The sequence below is a fragment of the Garra rufa genome, chromosome 8, assembly GCF_049309525.1.
Source record: "Garra rufa chromosome 8, GarRuf1.0, whole genome shotgun sequence".
NCBI lineage: Eukaryota > Metazoa > Chordata > Actinopteri > Cypriniformes > Cyprinidae > Garra > Garra rufa.
The window spans coordinates 3,486,954-3,507,125 of NC_133368.1; the positions used below are offsets into that span (position 1 = coordinate 3,486,954).

The following is a 20,172-nucleotide window of genomic DNA, read 5'->3' on the forward strand; positions in this document are numbered from 1 at the left end:
TGTAAATTTGCTACCATAAATATATCAAAACTTAATTTTTGATTAGTAATATGCATTGCTAAGAACTTAATTTTGACTACTTTAAAGGTGTTTTTCTCAGTATTTAGATTTTTTTTGCACCCTCAGATTCCAGATTTTTAAATTGTTGTATCTTGGCCAAACATTGTCCTATCCTAACAAACCATACATCAATGGAAAGCTTAATAGAAACCCTTAAGACTGGTTTTGTGCTCCATGGTCATGTATGGAAAAACTAAGTATTAAGTAAATTGTGGCACAAATGGCACATCATCTCAATCAGTCATTTCCTTAACCATTAAGAGCTTCAGGCTCAAACCAGAACCAGAAAGCTTCACCTGTCAGTAAGAGATGATTTTGAGAATTGATCAGAATTAGTTCACCTCAGTCCAGATATTGACATCCCTGACACGCAGGCAGAAGGTCATTTACCAGATTAGTGTCACCTGCATTGATCAGACACACTGATAACTGGCACTTTGACTGATCACACAGTCAGAGAGAAAACCGATAGCCCACAAGTTCCAACCCTCTCCTCTGATCCATTTCAAATAGCAGCACAAGCTCCGTCTGGACTTATCCAGGCTTGTCATCTCATATGGATTTAAAGACATTTATAATCTTACCAATCATAATTCTGCCTTAAGACTCCTTTAAGGTAAGGTTAAGTCATTCAACTATTTTAAGTACAAAGCTCTGTGGTGAAGGTTCGTTTCTTAAAGGCTTCTTCAAACACTTGGAGAGAGCAACATGAATTTCCTGAAAGAAGTGTAAGATTTGACAACACTCTACATTAGTGCGAGAGCAGCTCTTGTACTGCCTAAAGGCTGTCTGCGGTCCACGGCGTGAAACAACACTGGAACAGTTGGGCGGCTGTCGGCCTCGTTCTAACATAATAAAGACATTGATGAAAACCCATCTGGGTCCCACACATGCTACACTGGGGGCTCACACTATACTCATACAACTGCCAAAACTGCTTCTTCATCAAACCATATTAAAAATCTAAACCAAATTAGGAAATATAATGATAAGCAACAGTTCTAAGTATGTAAAAAACATTCTGTTACACAATCACTTCATGATGAGCCAGAAAAAAAGTGTCTCCTTAAAAAAATCAAATGAGAAAAAAAAAATCAATACAAAAATAAAACAACATAAATATTACAAAAATATGACATTAAAAAACATTCATGCTTCAGAAGGAAACACGATGCAAAACTTTTTTTAATTTGAAGATCAGGGTAAATTGAATTTATGTTGTCTTCTGAGAAACATGAAAGTATCTTCTGTATCTTCTGAAGGGCAGTACTATATATATATATATATATATATATATATATATATATATATATATATATAAAAGATATTTAGGCGAAATAAGAAAAAGGTACACATCTCCATTCTGTTCAAAAGTTTTCACCCCTGGTCATAATGCATCGTTTTTCCCTCTTGAGCATTAGTGAGCATTTAAACCTTCTATAAGGTGAGTCCCTCAGTTGTCCTTAGTGTGAAAAGATGAATCTCAAAATCATTCAGTCATTGCTGGAAAGGGTTTAAATATACAAAAATGCTGGAAAACCAAAGAATTTGTGAAACCTGAAGGATTTTTCTGAAGAAAAGCAGGCAGTTTAACTGTTCAGGACAAACAAGGGACTCATGAACAACTATCAGTCAAAAAAAAATAAAACACACCTGTGGTTAATTCAGGTAGCAATACGATATTAGGAATCAAGGGGATGTACACTTTTGAACGGGGCCATTTTTATAAATTCAGCCATTATTTTCTCTTGTGAACTACATGTAAACTTCTGCTATGTGAAATATCTTATTCAGATCAGTACTAAATAAACAATAACATGCATTTTATATGATCCCTCTTGTCTTAGTAAAATAATTAACATTTTGCAGACTCTAAAATGGGGATGTAAACTTGTATAACTTGTGTCAAATCTCAGTAAATGTTGCTTCGCTGTAAACTTATCTGTGGATATGTAGATATTTTTACTGAAAAACATTATGGTTCAGTGAAATATTGCATCTCAGAATGATGCTTTGTGTTAAATAGAGCGTGTTTCAATAGTCCACCAGACAGCTTTTGTTGATTTACATCATACATTCTTCATACAGACACACTAAACAACACTATAAGTGGCCATTAACTACAGAGTTGAAGCTCTAAACCTCATTATCATCTAACATAACAATGAAGGAAACTGAATAACTAGTCATGAAACAGGCACTCTTCTGTATAGCCGGATTTAGAAGAGCGCAGCCGTAATTTTCTCTGCTCAACCACCCAAACACAGCTGCCAGTCATACTCGTATCATAAAAAGTTAAGTGGAAAAATGTGGGGTGTGCGTCTACCCTGCACGAGAACAGGCTGAGTGAGGAATGCCTGAAAAGCAGAAAGCACCTGCCACGTGTGGGGAAACTGTAAATGGATCTCAGCTCCAGGTCCTGCTTGAATTATTAATATATGGGTGTTTATCGCTGGAAACTCACTCTCAAAAATATAATAATATCACAATGGCATGTGAGTCCAAGTGCCATTGTTTTTGCTTTCCAACAGTGTTATCATATGGTGTGGATTGCCATTTCAGAGTTGAAATTTTAAGTTTAACCTTTATTTGAAAGCTTGAACGTTCAATTTTAAGATGGAATTCAGGTCAAAGCACAGAAACCATCATTGTGATACAGTGTGTTTTGGTCACCCGCAGTGAAATTGCATCGATGCACTCAATCATGTCACACTCATAATTTAGAGCCGTGCAACACCGGTCTGACACATCACTTACTAAGTGACAGCCAAGAAGCTGCACAAAGTAAAACTATGTGCACCGTCTTCCCTGCTAAAAGAGCAATCAGTGCTGGCTTGCCCACGGGCACATGTCGACATCTGTGATGCAGATGACTCTTACTGATGCTGAAAGGGTCAACGCTTCAGTAAGTCAAACAGAGCAGGTATTCTAACCAATGTGTTTCCTATTGAAATGAACAGCGTACTGTAACTGGTCACTGGAATGTGTTGTGTTTTGGATGATGGTGTCCTCAGTCAAGTGTTTAACCTGCAAGACTTCCTTAAACCTAATTTGAATGGGTTTTGGAAACAATTTTTTGCACTTAGCTGTGATGCAACCTATACTGGGGCGGCATCTTTTTGAAAGGTACAGATATGTACCATTAAGGGATAAATAACACATTAAGGTACTAACTTTAGGTGTTGATTTGTACCTTAAAGTACTTATATGCACCCTATTTAAGGGTAAATAAAGCACAAATGTGCACCTTTTGAAAATCTGTACCTTTTTGGTACCGCCCCAGTGACAGCTTTTGTTTTCCAAAAGGAAATGTTCAACCATATACAGTATATGTTTAAAAGTTTGAGGTCAGTAAGTTTCATTTAATATTTTTAAAATAGATCTCTTATGCTTACCAAGGCCAGGTTTATTTGATCAAAATACAGTAATTAGGGGTCAGGCACCAAAGTTAGTCTGTTAGTCTTCTTCTTCTTCGTCCTCCACTCTGGGAGTCTACAGCAGCCCATAGAACCGCTTGAGGGAAAGTGATGAAATTTAGCACACAGATAGAGGACAGTTTCAATATTAACCATAGCAAATTTGGAGTCTCTCTCAAACTCTCTAGCGCCACCAATAGGCCAAATTTGCACTCATATTTCTGCTATTAACTTTTGAACTGTAAGGTCTGGAAGACAAAATTCTGATTCCTTGGCTTATGCTGAGTTAAATGCATACCAAAATGTACATTTCTATGGATCAAGATGTTTTTTTTCCATTTTGAATTTCACAAAAAATCTACTTTTTCTGTCATCCTTGACGGTTTGTCCAATTTTTACCAAAATCGGCCCAGATCATCTTCAGGCAATTTTGGCCAAAAGTGATTAAAAGCTTTTCCATATACTAAGCATTTTCATAAAGTGTGTGAAAAATTTGACTAAACTGTGCAAAAATGGACATGAGGCTATATCTTTGCAATGTTTTTGTGGATTCAGACCAAACTTGGTCCGTGTTATACCAAGCATGACCCAAGGGCACATGAGTAGTTTCAGCACAGCACTACCTATGGTCAAAAGATATTTAAAAAAAATTACATTTCTGCCAAAAAATATGATTGTTCATCCAAAAATGATAAGATTGGTATCGTTTGATTCAATATGGCATTCATTTTTGGCCAAACTAGTCAGAAGTTATACGCAGAAATTTCTTTCCTATTTCTGACTATCACTGACCACTTTGAGTTTTGTAGTAAAATTCTGTATCAACAAATGTCTTTGAAAGAAGTTTCTACGTTAAGTTTCTAAGCTATGCTAAAAGTGATATCGCCAGAACAGGAGAACGGCTGAATGGATTTCAAACCGGTAAAACTCAACTTATTAACTCGGGGGGAGTTGGAGAATGAGCCTATTTCCAAAAAAAGTGGAGTGTTCCTTTAAGTCCATTTAGAACTGCAAGTGTTATCTCTCAGGAAACGTGACTTTTCACTGACCAATGTCTACTTGATAGACTTAAATGATGGACACGGACTGCTGAGAGCAGATTAGGATGTAATTTCAACTGCTGCTATTTTTGGTGACTTTTTCAGATTGTTTTACAGAAGGTAAAACAAGATGTAATCTTTACCAGCACGTCTGTAAAAAAGTCCTGAAATATTACAGACAGCGCTGATCAGGACAAAACTAAAATCAGAGAGAAGTGCTGACAATTAATACTCTATCTTCTCATGTAAAACTACATTTGACCAAATAGGGCTTTAGAGAACCAGTTTTAGCAGAAAGGCCATGTGTGACAAACAACTTCACCAGTTGTGATCAGACCAGACAAAACCAGCATGTGTCTAAAAAAGAAGCAGCACAAAGCTCAGTACTCATCCATGAAGTGCCACATGTTTTTCCCTCAGCTCTGAGGAGAGAAGGGCAAGATGTTGTGAGATCCATCAAGTGCACCCCTGATTACACCACGCTCAGAGGAGATAAATAGCCTTATTGGGACAGACCACACAGTGGCAAACCTCTAATCTGCTGCATAGATTACAGTTCTCATTGATCAGCACATCATCCGGTCACCCCACATGGCAACCTGGCAAATGATATTACCATTTTAACAGCAGAAATGACTAAAGCATGTTTGATGGGCCAGATAAAGAATAAGAACTAATCCCAGGGGCTACAGTATGATGACCTGAGTAAGACATTTCACATAAAAGACGTTTAAATATAGTCCACAACAGAAAATAATAGTTGAATTTATAAAAATGACCCTGTTCAAAAGTTTACATACACTTGATTCTTAATACTGTGTTGTATACCTGAATAATCCACAGCTGTTTTTTTTTTTTTTTTTTGTTCAATGATAAATGTTCATGAGTCCCTTGTTTGTCCTGAGCAGTTAAACAGCCGCTGTTCTTCAGAAAAATGCTGCAGGTCCCACAGATTCTTTGTTTTTTGTTTTTTTCAGCATTTTTGTGTATTTGAACCCTTTCCAACAATGACTGTATGCTTTTGAGATCCATCTTTTCACATTGAGGACAACTGAGGGACTGATATGCAACTATTACACAAGGTTCATACGCTCATTGATGCTTCAAAAGCAAAAATGATACATTAAGAGCCAGGGGTGTAAACTTTTTAAAAAAAATTCTTACTTTGGCTAAATATAATATTTTTCATTTAGTACTGCCCTTCAAATACACCAAAATACAAAAAAAAAAAAAAAAAAGAATTTGTGGGACCTAAAAGATTTTTCCAAATAACAGTTAACACATTCAGTTCATTTTAAGGAAGTCTAAATAATTAGAATAATAAAGTTTGTCCAAAAAAAGTTATTAAAATAATAACATTAAATTTTTGACTTTTTCACTATACAAAGCATGCAATTTTTGTTAAACATCACAAAATTGTTAATTCATTTATAAATTAAACCAACCATTTATAAATGAACTAACAATTTAGTTATAATGCAAACATTATAAAAAATAAATTAAACATTTGATAAATTGCATGTGTTAATATATGAACTTTGACAGCACTGGTTATAACTTATGTACACTTGAAATGTAACCTTGGATGGGCATTGCTCTGCACAGTCAAGATATCAGCAAACAGGTGAAAAGATTAAAGATTTCATTAATACTAAGACCTCAGCTAGAAAGCAACACAAATAAAAAACTGTGAGATAATGGCAACTTGTTGTACATTTCACATGTATTTTGTAATTGATTTCCTCACATCTATCTACCAGTTGCTGATCTAGCCCTATATGTATCGATTAAAGCCGTGTCGGGTTTGACGTTAGCTATAATTACACTGAGATTCTGCTGTTGATTAGCTAGAGGACGCAACGATTTTAGCCTGCTGAAAAAAAGGAGAGAAAAAAAAAAAAACAGAAAGTAGGTGACCTTGGTCCTCATATTATATCGACACTCTCATGTGGTCTGTGAATTTCTGGCAGTGCTGGAGAACTACAACGCTCAGGTCATAAACCAGCATAAAATTACAACCGCGACTACAGGATTCAATGAATTTGAGTAACGTGCTGCTGACACAAAGTTAAATGACTGACTTCCTCAATATGTCACTTTAGAGATAGGCCTCGGCTAAAGCGCGTTGACTGACACATGAGCTCTTATGCCGAACTTCAGATGTGGCATCACACCACGCAGCCGCTAAGTGACACAGACCCCATCATGTTGTCAACACTGCGAAGCTGGAGGTATGAACATGTTAAGAAAAGTGAAAAATAAATAAAAGCATTTATAATAGGATGCAGTAAAACATTCGCAGCTGCCAGAGGAATTGCTTTATTTATGACTTTTTTCACTTCACATCCTGGTGTAATAGAGCTTCTGTCATCAGAGTAAATGAACACGGGGGCTGCACACTGAACCTGAAGTGCTGTGAAAATAATGAACAAATTCTGTTTCTCGGAGGAGTTCACTAGTCTATTTGAATTCCTTTAAGGAAATGCGGAATTGCTACAGAGTCCGGAGATGGAAACTGCCACTCCTCGTTTGCCCGACGGAGTTGAACACTTAAGAGAAACTGGCAAGCAGAAACACCTGGAGCTGATATTCAGAGATCCTCACTGACAAGAGCCCTTATTAGACTGCCCACAGCGTGGGTTAGCTGCTGGAGAACTAAGGGTCTGGACATAGAGAGAAGTTCACACAGAGAGGTTACTGCAGCACCAGGATCAGAAACATTATTTAATTCCACCGAAACAGGACATTCTTTGACTTTGATAGAACGCTTCGCACTAGCCATTATAAAACGGGCTGTCTTCTTTATTTTGTTCCCTGGAGACATTCCATGCTGCTGTGCATCTAAGAGATCGACATCCTGGACAATTCAAGCTGCTCATTCATCAAATTGAAAACCCTATGTTGGCTGTTTAAACTTGCACATACATTGTTCAAAATCCTTTTTTTAATCAGTATTCTTGCTTACGTGTACACACACACACACACACGTTGGGTTTCCATGTTTTATGGGGATATGCTATAGGTGTAATCCAAACCCTACTCCTAAACCTACCCCTCAAAGGAAACTTTCTGCATTTTTAGGATTAAAAAAAAAATTATGTATGATTATAAGTTGGGACCAAAAATGTCCCTACATGGACAAGGATTTTGGATATTGGCATTTTTGGAGGCATAATGTAGGGTATACCTGAAACACACACAAACACACACACACACACACACACACACACACACACACACACACACACACACACACACACACACACACACACACACATGTGGGAGCTCCTGTGTGTATGCATTTGACAGTGCTCAGTGCTGTCAAAATAAAAGTCTCAGTGTTACCAATTTAAGCAAGTCCTGCTTTGTACATACAGAAAAAAAACTTACCTATAATTAAAAAATTCCAAAATAACGGCTGATATAGCTACTATTGCTACTATTCAGTCTGAATGTTATTATTTGTTCTATTAGAAACCAAGATGTGTTTACACATTCTCATACTGCTACACTTAGCCAAAAAAGTTGCTTAGTTTGTAACATTTTTACAATCCTTGCTTTGAATCTTAAAAAAATATTGAGGAATTTAGTTTGAGGCACTTTGCAGAGGTTAGCAATTGTAAGCTAGCCAGGGGGGTGTTAACATTTGAACAGAATGAAAATACGTATATTTTTCTTATTTTGCCTAAATACCATATTTTTTTTCATTTAGTACTGCCCTTCAGAAGCCACAGAGGATACATGTTTCCAGAAGACTAAATAAGTTAAAAAATACCTTTTTAAAATTTTTAAAGGTTTTTACCCCCCAGCTTTTAATGCATCATGTTTCCTTCTGAAGCATCAGTGAACCTTTCTCATTTGAACCTTCTGTAACAGTTGCAGATGAGTCCCTCAGTTGTCTTCAGTGTGAAAAGATGCATCTCAAAATTATACAGTCATTGTTGGAAAGGGTTTAAATCCACAAAAATGCTTTGTAAATCTGTGGGACCTGAAGGATTTTTCTGAAGAACATTGGGCAGTTTAACTGTTTAGGACAAACAAGAGACTCATGAACAACTATCACTAAAAAAAAAAAAAAAAAAAAAAAAAAAAAAAACAGCTGTGGATCATTCAGGTTACAACACAGTATTAAGAATAAAGTTTATGTAAACTTTTGAATGTAGTCATTTGTATAATTTCAACTATTATTTTCTCTTATGGACTGTATGTAAACATCTTTTATGTGAAATATCTTACTCTGGTCAGTATTTTGTATGATCTTTCTTATTTCGGAAAAATAAATAACATTTTGCAGCTTCTGCAAGGTCTATGTAAACTTTTGACTTCAACTGTAAATAATGCATTAACAATGCTTTTTTAAAGACAAATCTATGAAAAAATATCCAATCAAAGTGAATAATGCCACAGACTGGCCAGAACAGGGAACAAACACCATTCATAACAGGTTAATTAAACCTTACAAAAGGATCTACATATAGCTATGTAACTAAACTATGAAACTATTACTGTGACTGAAACAAACAAACAAAAATATGTAAAAAATAAAGATATGTTTGAGCAGCTGCATATTCTATTTTGCTTTCAGTTTTTTAAAAAGAAGAATCTAGAAACACCAACAACAACATTAAACATCACATAAATGAAACAAACCAATGTTGGAAACTGTTTAAGCAGGCAGTTCTTGGGCAAAATGATCTTCAATGTGAACCAGACTTTATGCAGATAGTTAAAAGTCCAGTAGTCCAGAGTGTACATACTCACGAGATGTGCAAAGACACTCAAGGCTGTAGCTGGATTTCAATCAGCCTGTGCACTGCATGACAGGTGTCTCTTAAGAGTGCTGCCTGGCTGTAAAAATAGTTCAGTCCTGCCCTTGAATACAGAAGAGAGGGATATAGATCACTATGCAATGAGCTTTAACTGGCCAGTAAACTGGAGCAGTCTGAACATCAGCGTAGAGAAAAATGCCCCATCTCACGGTCAGAGTGGAACAGACCCCGATGTTCATGCATCAATATGCTCATTCTTGGGAAATAAAGCAGAAACAGAAGAAATGCCTAGTCCTCCAGAGCCCAATTAACTCCGGCAAAAGGAAGTCAAGAAAGCGGCACTGAAAACAACACGTGCCCAAAAATCCTTCATTACTCTGTCAGTCTCTCTTTTAGGTTTGGGCTGAAAGGTTAAACAATAAAGAGACGGAAAACACTTCACGCTTAATTTAACCAGACTTCTCATCAACATAATTATCAAAATCAAGAGAGCAATTTTGATGCTGTTAGCAATGATTACTCGCTTCTTTGCTACACAAATTTGTTTTACCTATAAATACTGCTTAATTAAATTTCACATTGCAGCATTGTATTCAAATGAGAACGCTGCTCTTCTGAAAATGAGGTCAAACTAAATTTGTATAATAACACTGAGGCCCTTTATAGTCATCAAGTCTGAATTCACAAATGAAAAAATAATAAGACACTCTGTCTCAAAACACCTGATTGTGTCAAATTGCATCAGTTAGCGAATCAATTAAGGTGTGAGGAAGATCAAATAGAGTATATGACACTGGTGTAAACTTAAGATCACACATCTGATGTGTTTTAATTGGAATTAAGATTTATGAGAAAAATGTCTGGTTGCAATTATACCTGAGCATCAATTCTTTTCACCAATGTTATTTAGTTAATTGAACTGGATTCTTCTCAGCCTCCTTAACATATCCACCCATAATCTATTATGACACAATAATAAAACATGCAAAAAGGCTGCAATTCGTTTCACAGGTTATGAAGATGGGCTATTAAGGTCTCGCTAAGGCTTCATCAAGTTCACGTTACTAGATTCCTCATCTTCACAGCCTATCTCATAAATTACAAAGCTAGGTTAAAATAGGTCACACTAAGAGATCTCCAATGCATGCTGCTAAGAGAAACACAGTCAGACAGCTGTATAGCCACATATCAGCTAATCTAATGCACTGATGAAACAGTATGACACTGGCATGACATGCACCAATGTGTAGAGCTGCTCTTAAAAGCATTTCTTTATTAGATCACCCTCACTAATAAAAAAGCTTTATAGGTATACAAATCATCCAGAATTCTAATGGAATAAGCAGACACTGCACTCTTTAGCTTAACAACTTTACAATACTATCTTCTGTAAAAATAATGTGATCTTTTTGCCACGGGTGGATATTAGAATCCTTTTGATATGACAATTTATTACATTTATTGTCTAGAACAGCACTATTATGGTTGCTTATGCTTTATTCAACACCCTTAAACTAGTTTATTACCTTGTGGCGTGCAACTTGCCTGCATCATCAGACGTAAATGAGATCTCAAATCATAGTACTTGTTCAGAAGAGGTATGCTATTCCTTTTCTAAGCAATCAGAATTATGATTTTTGACTGGTGGATGATACAAAATGGCATAGAAACAACAAAGACATGCAGTTGCAATCGAAATTATTCAACCCCCTTGACCTGCAAGACATTTTGCTGCAGAGAACAACATTTTGTGAAAACAATTCAACAAAGGCACGAGTGCACTATTAGAGAAAGTTTTCTAAGAACGTAAGTTGATGAATAATGAACAAAAAATTGGTTCTAAACATTCATGTTCAGAATTATTCAACCCCAAAAAGTCAAATTTGGTGCAGACTCTTTTCTTCTTTAAAACCACCAATAATCACTGATTGGAAGTGCTTAGAAGCTTCTCTACTGCAATCTTGGCCCATTCCTCACCTGAAAAAGCTTTCAGATCACTAATAATCTTTGGTTTTCACTTTGCCACTGCTTTCTTCAAATTTTAAAAACTATTTTAATGAGAATTACATCAAAAGACTTGAGGCCACTCAAGTACATTCTGTAACTGATCCCTGAACCAAGCTTAAGTAGATTTGGATGTATACTTTAGGATGGCTGTCCTGCAGGAAAGTCCACTGATCATTAGCTTCAGTCTTTGCACCAAATGCATCAAAACATTTGCCAAAATGGCCTGATACTTCAAATAATCCATGACGTGCTTCATACAGTCATGATTTCCACTTCCTGCAACAGTAAAACACCCCCGTAACAGGACTGGCCCAATGTTTGATGATGGAGATGGTGTTCTTTTAGTTCTTTTTGGTCAAGAGTGGCATTCGGCAAGATGCCCCAACATGACAGCCATGCTTGTCTTGTGTTCACTGCATTGAAATGTTTTTCCACCCTTCATTGGGTCATCTTGAAAGTCTTTAGCTGTACACTGCAGGTTTTTCCTCAGTTGTTCTGATCAAACATTTTATGATATTGTGCTTTTTCTTCAACACCTTCAAAGGTTTTCTAGTACAACACATTTTAAGCTAAGGAATAAAACTGCCAGCGTCTCTAGGAACGTTTAATGTCTTTGGAAATCTTCAAGTAGCCTTAGACTTCCTAAAGTAATAAAATGATTTCTTCTCTACAGCTTTTGAGAGAGCTCAGTTGACTTTGTCATATTAGCTACTCAAACTTCAGCACATGCATTGGCTAAATGTATGTATGTGTAACAGCTCAAGCTAATTCTGTTTTCTAGTTGAGTTTCTAAAGGTTTAACTGTGTTTTATAACAATTTTGTTCCCCACCATACAAATAAGCTAAAAAACAGCAATGTTGAATGCTGAATAACTATGACAGCAGTGGTTTTAAAATCCTAGAACTCAAAAACATTACATTATATATTGACATTATCACTTTAATTATGGCAGTAATCTGTTATAGATGCAGTTTTTTTGCGGTTTGAATAATTTTGATTGCAGTTGTACATCGAAAAATGAGCTTCAGACACATCTATGAGCAAAGAAAACGTCTCAGGTTACGTAGGTAACCCTAGTTCCCTGAGGACAGGGAACGAGACGCTGCGTCCTGGTTAGGACACTTTGGGAACTGCCTTCAGCGTGACCGGTTCTGAAGCTCTTATAAAACAACGGCAATGAACTTGACATTGACCGGCGCCAGCCCATGACGTCATTAACAAGGCGCCTACTAGTATAAAAGGGCGCTTGTGAATACAGCAACCATCTTTTTGTCTGATGGAAAGTGGGGGCCCGAAGCATGGCTACGAGACGCAGCGTCTCGTTCCCTGTCCTCAGGGAACTAGGGTTACCTACGTAACCTGAGACGTTCCCTTCCGGAGGGAACTCTACGCTGCGTCCTGGTTAGGACACTTTGGGAACGATATACCCACGCCGCCATGCTGAGGAGTAAGTGAACAACTGACTGATTGAGGAGTCAAGAAGGAACATCACTCCCCACTACTTGGGCCGACGTCACAGCTAGCTCGGCCACCCAAGCACGGAACTCCTAGGAGTGGAGGCCTGATACTTCTAAGCGAGAGTAGGCCTACCTACACTCACCGCTAGTAGTGAAGCTTACCCTTAAGTCTTCATACTAGGCGGGGGTTCTGAAGAGCGGAGGCTCTAAACCAACTCTCTAAACGAGAGGAAGCCTAGCAACACTCTGTGCTTGCGGGGAACTCTGGGAGTGGAGGTCAGAGACCTAACTACACTCAACACTGGAGGTGATCCATGAGGCTCCAGGAGCCTAAGCAATAGAACCACCTAAGTGGAGTTCTCAGGAGAGTGGAGGCTTCTGCAAGAAGACTCTCTAGATGAGAGGAAGCCTAGCGACACTCGATCCTATAAGTAGTGCTGTCTGCAGTGGAGTTGGAAAAACCCAGGGGTTTTTAGAACCAACTCTAGAATGGGAACGGAGAAATACTGCGTAACCCATACCGTGTAGGATTTTAGAAAAGAACCCAACCTTCGGGGGGAATCTTTACCACTCATGTGGATTTCAGAAAGTGCCCAAGGACTTGCGTGTGCACTTACCACTTCACGTGGGTTTTAAGGAGTGCTCAAAGCTTCGCGTGAGTACTCACCACTATTGTGGGTTTGAGAAGGTGCCCAGAGTGTAGCGAGGGAAACACCATATAATTATCACAGGCGACAGCAAAGCCTGGAGCTTCGGAGCTCTGTAAGAGTGGAGGTCTCAAACATAACCCATGCATGAGGGGAGACCTGACTACACTCACGCTTGTAAGTACAGAGGCGGAGCTTCTGGAGAACGGAGGCTTCACAGAAGACTCTCTAAAAAGAGAGGAAACCTGACAACGTTCAATCCACTAGCTCTTAGGAGTGGAGGTCTCAAATAACCCTTCAGTGAGGGGAGACCTAGCTACACTCACGCCTAGAGGTACTGGAAGCGGAGCTTCTGGAAAACGGAGGCTTCACAGAAGACTCTCTAAGGAGAGGAAACCTAGACAACGTTCAATCCACTAGCTCTTAGGAGTGGAGATCTCAATAACCCTTCGTGAGGGGAGACCTGACTACACTCACGCCTGGAGGGAAAGACTGGAAGCGGAGCTTCTGGAGAACGGGGGCCTCACCAGAGGGGAAGCCCCGACACGCTCAATCCGCCAGCTCTTTACGAGTGGAGGCCTCAACGCTCTAAGTGAGGAGAGACCTGGCTACACTCACGCCCAAACTTATTTTCCCTTTAGGAAGAGTGGAGGCTTCTGCAGGAAGACTCTCTAGATGAGAGGAAGCCTAGCGGCACTCAAACCTATAGGTAGTGCTATCTGCAGTGGAGTTGTAACCACCCAGGGGTGTTTAGAACCAACTCTAGAATGGGAACGGAGAAATACTGCGTAACCCATACCATACAGGATTTTAGAAAAGAACCCAACCTTCAGGGGGGAGTCTTTACCACTCATGTGGATTTTAGAAAGTGCCCAAGGACTTGCGTGTGCACTTACCACTTCACGTGGGTTTTTAAGGAGTGCTCAAAGCTTCGCGTGAGTACTCACCACTATTGTGGGTTTGAGAAGGTGCCCAGAGCGTAGCGAGGGAAACACCATATAATTATCACAGGCGATAGCAAAGCCTGGAGCTTCGGAGCTCTGTAAGAGTGGAGGTCTCAAACATAAACCCTTGTGTGAGGGGAGACCTGACTACACTCATGCTTGTAAGTACAGAGGCGGAGCTTCTGGAAAACGGAGGCTTCACAGAAGACTCTCTAAGGAGAGGAAACCTTGACAACGTTCAATCCACTAACTCTCAGGAGTGGAGGTCTCAAAATAGCCCCTCTAGTGAGGGGAGACCTGGCTACACTCACGCCTAGAGTACTGAAGGCGGAGCTTCTGGAGAACGGAGGCTTCACAGAAGACTCTCAAAAAGAGAGGAAACCTGACAACGTTCAATCCACTAGCTCTTAGGAGTGGAGATTTCAATAACCCTTCGTGAGGGGAGACCTGACTACACTCACGCCTGGAGGGAAAGACTGGAAGCGGAGCTTCTGGAGAACGGGGGCCTCACCAGAGGGGAAGCCCCAACATGCTCAATCCGCCAGCTCTTTACGAGTGGAGGCCTCAACACTCTAAGTGAGGAGAGACCTGGCTACACTCACGCTTGGAGGTACTAAAAACGGAGCTTCTGGGGAACGGAGGCCTTCATAGAGACTCTCAGAATGAGAGGAACACCTGACAACGCTCAACCTCCCAGCTCTACAGAGTGGAGATCTCATACTAAATATACAGTGAGGGGAGATCTAGCTACACTCACGTCTGAAAGTACCCGGAGCGGAGCTTCAGGGGAACGGAGGCTTCACAGAGACCCTCGGATGAGGGGAAACCTAGCAACGCTCAATCTCCTAGCTCTATGGAGTGGAGATCTCACCCAAATATTTTTAGTGAGGGGAGACCTAGCTACACTCAACGCTTTAGAGAATACCAGGACTCACAGCAGGGCCTAAATGCAGAAAGCAGGGGCCCCGTAGAGTGGAGGCTTTGAAACGAATCTTACAGAGAGAAAAAAGCCTGACAACACTCGGTCTTGGTGAGCGGTATTCTAGTAGTCTAGCAGTCTAGTAGTCTCTAGCGAGAGAGATGCTCAAAAGTGGAGGTCTCGGTGAAACCCCACTGAGGGGAGACCTGGCTACACTCAACGCTACAAGTACATGAACCTACCTCACAGGATACTGTGGAGAGGAGGCTTCAAGTCTGAACGAAAAGAGCCTTACAATACTGGGCTTTGGCAAAGAGCACAAAGCACATAGCCGGCAGTTAGCGAGGCCTAGCAGGCCTACCAGCTAAAAACCACGAGTATGTACTTGTCAGCGGAGCACTGAGGGGAGCGAAGGCTGCAACTGGACGGTTCTCAAAACAGGGGAACGCGTCTAAGCATTCTAGGTCTAAACCGTGGGGGAAGACCAATGGCCTGACCTACATCATGACGCCACTAGGCGAAAGGAGGTCTTTGAACAGCAGCAGCGAAGAGCGGAGGCTCAATACAGAAGAACTCTCGATCGAGAGGAAGCCTGCAACACCCTGACAACGCTCACCGTGGCAGGACAGTCTGGGAGAGGGGGTGCTAACCAACAGAACTCATGCTAATGAGGGGAGCCCCACTACACTCAAACCCCTAAGTGCTAGCTGATAGAGCTTGTGAGAAATCAGCCTAAACAAGAGCCTGCATGAAGGGGAATCTTGTCGGCACAACTCTCAGAGAGAGGAGGCCTGAAAATCCCTACACTTAGGGCTTCACCTTCTTAGGGGGGTTCCTAAACTGCCCTCTCTCACTAAAGAAACTTCTTTCTTTCCCTTTTGACAGGGCCCTGGGGAGCGGGGCCTATAGTGCACTGACTCACCAAGAGAGGCAGCCCATGCGCTCAACCCTGGGTTGCATCTATCTTCTAAGGGTGGGGAACCTACCCAACCTCCCGGTCTTCACACTCAGACGAGCGGAGTCTGGAGAGACTCTTACCGCGGGGCGGGGTAGACTGCTGCCCCAGTGGATGGGTGAACATGCGTATGCAGGTTTGCCACATTGAGCTCCAACGGCGGAGGCTCCGGGCGAGAAACACTCGGTGGTGCTCGCTTAGGGGAGCCTAACAACGCTTCTAACCCCACAGGAGTTTAACAGAAGTGGAGGTCCAGACACTACCTCAGGAAGAGGGGAGACCTAACTACACTTGGCATTCGGGGACCAGGGGGCTCAGATTAAGGAGCCCAAACTAAGTCTCACCCAAGCGGAGCTGGAAGACAAACATGTACACACACATATAACACCCAGATATGTCAGTTCGTATACCGGGCCTGTCAGAATGCGTTAGTAACTTCATCATAGGCCCGGCCCCGGAGTCTAGGAGTAGGACAGGAAGGCAGGCGGCCGAGCGGGCGCGAGGGGCGAAAGGGAGGGACCTCAGGTACCCGACTCCTGCCTGCTTTGACGCCGGCGCTGGATCGTCTCCCTGAGATCCGGCTTCCTACGCCGCGCATCGCGCCTCCTCTGAGACCTGCTCCGTGGAGGTGGAGGGCCTCGAGCGGCCACACTAGCCACCTGGCCCTGTCTCCGGCCCTGGGGCCAGGACGGGCCAGGCTGTCTATGCTGGTCGGGTGCGGGCGTGGACCGGCGAGGGATGAAGGACTTAAAGGCCGCTGAGCGCGCCTTCGCCTCCCTGAACTTCTCCACCACCGCCTGTACAGACGTGCCAAAAAGTTCGGAAGGCGAAACCGGGGCATCGAGGAGAAAACGCTTCTCTTTCTCCCCGATGCCCGTCAGGTTCACCCACAGATGTCTCTCTGTGGCCACCAAAGCAGACATAGCGCGACCAACGGCGGTCGCTGTCTGTCTGGTGGCCCTCAGAGAGAGATCAGTGGTGCGGCGCAGCTCAGTCATCTCCTCCGAGGAAAGCCCCAGGCCCTGGTCCAGATCTTTTAGTAGGTCGGCCTGGTACGCCTGCAACACCGCTACAGTGTGCAGGGCGGCACCAACCTGACCTACTGCCGCGTATGCCCTGCCGTTCAGCCGCGATGTCTCCTTGAGCGGCTTATTCGGCAGGGTTGGAGCCGTGAGTGTCGACGTCCCTCCCGAGGAAAGATACGCAGCCAGGGTATCTTCCACCGGGGGCATCGACACATACCCGTGCTCACGCATTCCCTGGACGTCAGCATAATTGACATGCTGATGTCTGGGAATGCGGGCCGAGTAAGGTTTATCCCATGCCTTCTCGACCTCAGCATGGAGGTCGGGAAGGAATGGGAGGCTCAAAGGAGGTGGCCTGACATGGCCAGGAAGATATCTCTCACCAAGCCTGCCGTGAGAGACCTCTTCCTGCGCGCGCCGCCACGGCAGATCTAACCTCGCGGTGGCGCGCCCCATGACGTCCATCAGCTCCTCATACGCGGGGCAGGAGGGCTGGATGGGCTCAAAAGACTCATCTTCGCCCATCTCAGCCTCTTCCTGCTCGCCCTGGCTAGCAGCCAACAGCACACTCGCCGCTGGATCTAAGGATGTGAGAGACAACACATCCTCATCCAGCAGCGCGCCCTCGTCTCCCGCTGACGAGCGCGAGAGAGACACGCCTCTCTGAAACTCGTCAGCGAGCTCCACCTGCGAACCCCACGATCTCAGCCGCCGGGCAGCCTCAGCTGCCGCGGGACCAGAGCCGCGTGGGGGAGGCGGATGTCCTGATCCCCTCGAGAATAAGGACAAACGAGAGCGGAGCTTTTTGATAGAAAAGCTCTCACAGTGTACGCACTCCGCCCCCTCAAGGACGGAGCGCGCGTGCTGCTCACCCAAACATATCACGCATAAATCGTGCGAATCATCCGGTGTCAGACTCCGCGGACACGGATCAGCACACTTCCTAAATTGCTTACCTCCGGACATTGCCATCATACTCACGCTTAGAACAAGGTGATCTGAAGAACAAAAAGATGGTTGCTGTATTCACAAGCGCCCTTTTATACTAGTAGGCGCCTTGTTAATGACGTCATGGGCTGGCGCCGGTCAATGTCAAGTTCATTGCCGTTGTTTTATAAGAGCTTCAGAACCGGTCACGCTGAAGGCAGTTCCCAAAGTGTCCTAACCAGGACGCAGCGTAGAGTTCCCTCCGGAAGGGAACTGGACTTTACTGACTTCAAATAAATAAAATATTATCTGTGGAAGGTGTAGGGACCATAAAATGTCCGTCCAGTCATATTTCTCATCAAAAGTCAAATATATAATCACCTAGAAACCACCCAGACTACCCTAGTAACTGTATGTGTTCACAACCACTTAAATATATGGTGACTTTTGAACAGCAGTGTACATATACATATAGACATTCTAAAATAAATAAAAGTGTTTTAATTGTATACCTTGTGAGTTGACGCAAGCCACAGTTTGAGTCCTGGTTCCATTTCCACAGTTCCCTTCGCTGGGCACACAAGCGCCCTCAAACTGCACCTGCCACAGGAAGCACACTGGATCCTCACAGGGCATTGACTCCAGGAGATGGGCACAGCTTTCTGTTCCTGATCCTTCCTCCAGCACCTCTCTCCTTCTCTGCCTATAGCCTGTGAACAGAGCGAGAGACAGGTGGATTAGAGGTATTGTGAGGAAAAATGAGTGCCAGTTTTTGGCCGGCGAGTTCTGAGCTGAAATTCTAGCGGTGGCTAAATAAGCTTGTAATAGAAACCCATTTGAAAAGGCTCTCTGTCACAGCTTTTGTTAGCAGAATAAATTCCTACTCCTGCTCTGCTGTAATTTGCCTGAATACACACTTTTCATTTACTCATTTGTAAAGCTATGAGCTATGACTGCAAACTGAGACGCCACTCACATAAATGAAATAGCACTGGAATATGAACATTTAACACCAAAGAGTACTGGTTAAAAATGAAGGCAAAACATTGTTCTCATAAAAAAGAGAAAAACTATGCATTGTGCTGATAGTAAGATCATCATCGTCTTTTAATTCAAGTACACCAGGGGAAAAAAAAAAAACTCTTTAATTAATATTTCATAAATTGGCATTCCTTCTCAAAGCCAGCTCTGCCCGACATCAATATGCATTACAGTACAGCGCCTAAGTGAGAAAAAAAGGATGAATCAGGCATTACTCCAAGCATAATTTATCAAACAAGATGATCTGATGACTAACATGAGGGTGGGATGCTAGCTGTCTGGATACCATCTGATCCTGTTTATGGTCTGTGATGAGTAGATACTAACTCCTCATATCTTTGCTCCTTGACTATGTGCATGCCAGTAGTGGGATTTGGTTCATCTCACACCCCTGCAGGGGGCTTGACTCTGCAGTCTTGGGAAAATCATAGTGTCAGCCAAGCCTTTGAAATAATCAAAACACCCTACAGCTCTCAACATCACTTTGACGCAAAAAACGGTAAACTCTATAAGACATGAGTATATTGTGTGGCAAGAGCTCTGAATATGTCACATGCATAATTCAAACCTTGAGGTATTACCAGTTTGATTCACTTATCACAAAATAATTGAGAAGACATGAATAACACCCTATCTAGGAACAGATGTATATTCTGTAAACTGCATGTAGGAATCATTTGTTCTGTTTCAGAATTCATAATATGAATAATCCATAAAACTTGTCTACTCTATATATGTATTCACAACAAGGGCTTTTTCTGCAAAATCCTGGCCATTTCTCTCTGGGGACAGTCAATATAAATCTGTTTTATACCTTTTCTAAACCACTAACATTTGTTTCAACAGATAATAGGCCAATAGAAAACTGTTTTGTAGCAGAGCATTGTAACATTTCGGTTTCAACATCTGTAGCTCAGTGTTGTTGTATTTATTTTTTTGCATTTCAAATGTTTATATAATATTC

At 41.9% G+C, this 20,172-nt stretch overlaps 1 protein-coding gene across 1 annotated transcript in view; it reads right to left on the reverse strand.

Moving 5' to 3' along the window:
* thsd7ba (thrombospondin, type I, domain containing 7Ba) overlaps positions 1-20,172 on the reverse strand; it is a 149,305-nt gene that overhangs the window by 115,445 nt on the left and 13,688 nt on the right. Inside the window, exon 6 of the mRNA XM_073845928.1 lies at positions 18,680-18,877. Within this exon, the coding sequence (XP_073702029.1) occupies positions 18,680-18,877 (198 nt within the window). The remainder of the gene's footprint in view (positions 1-18,679; positions 18,878-20,172) is intronic.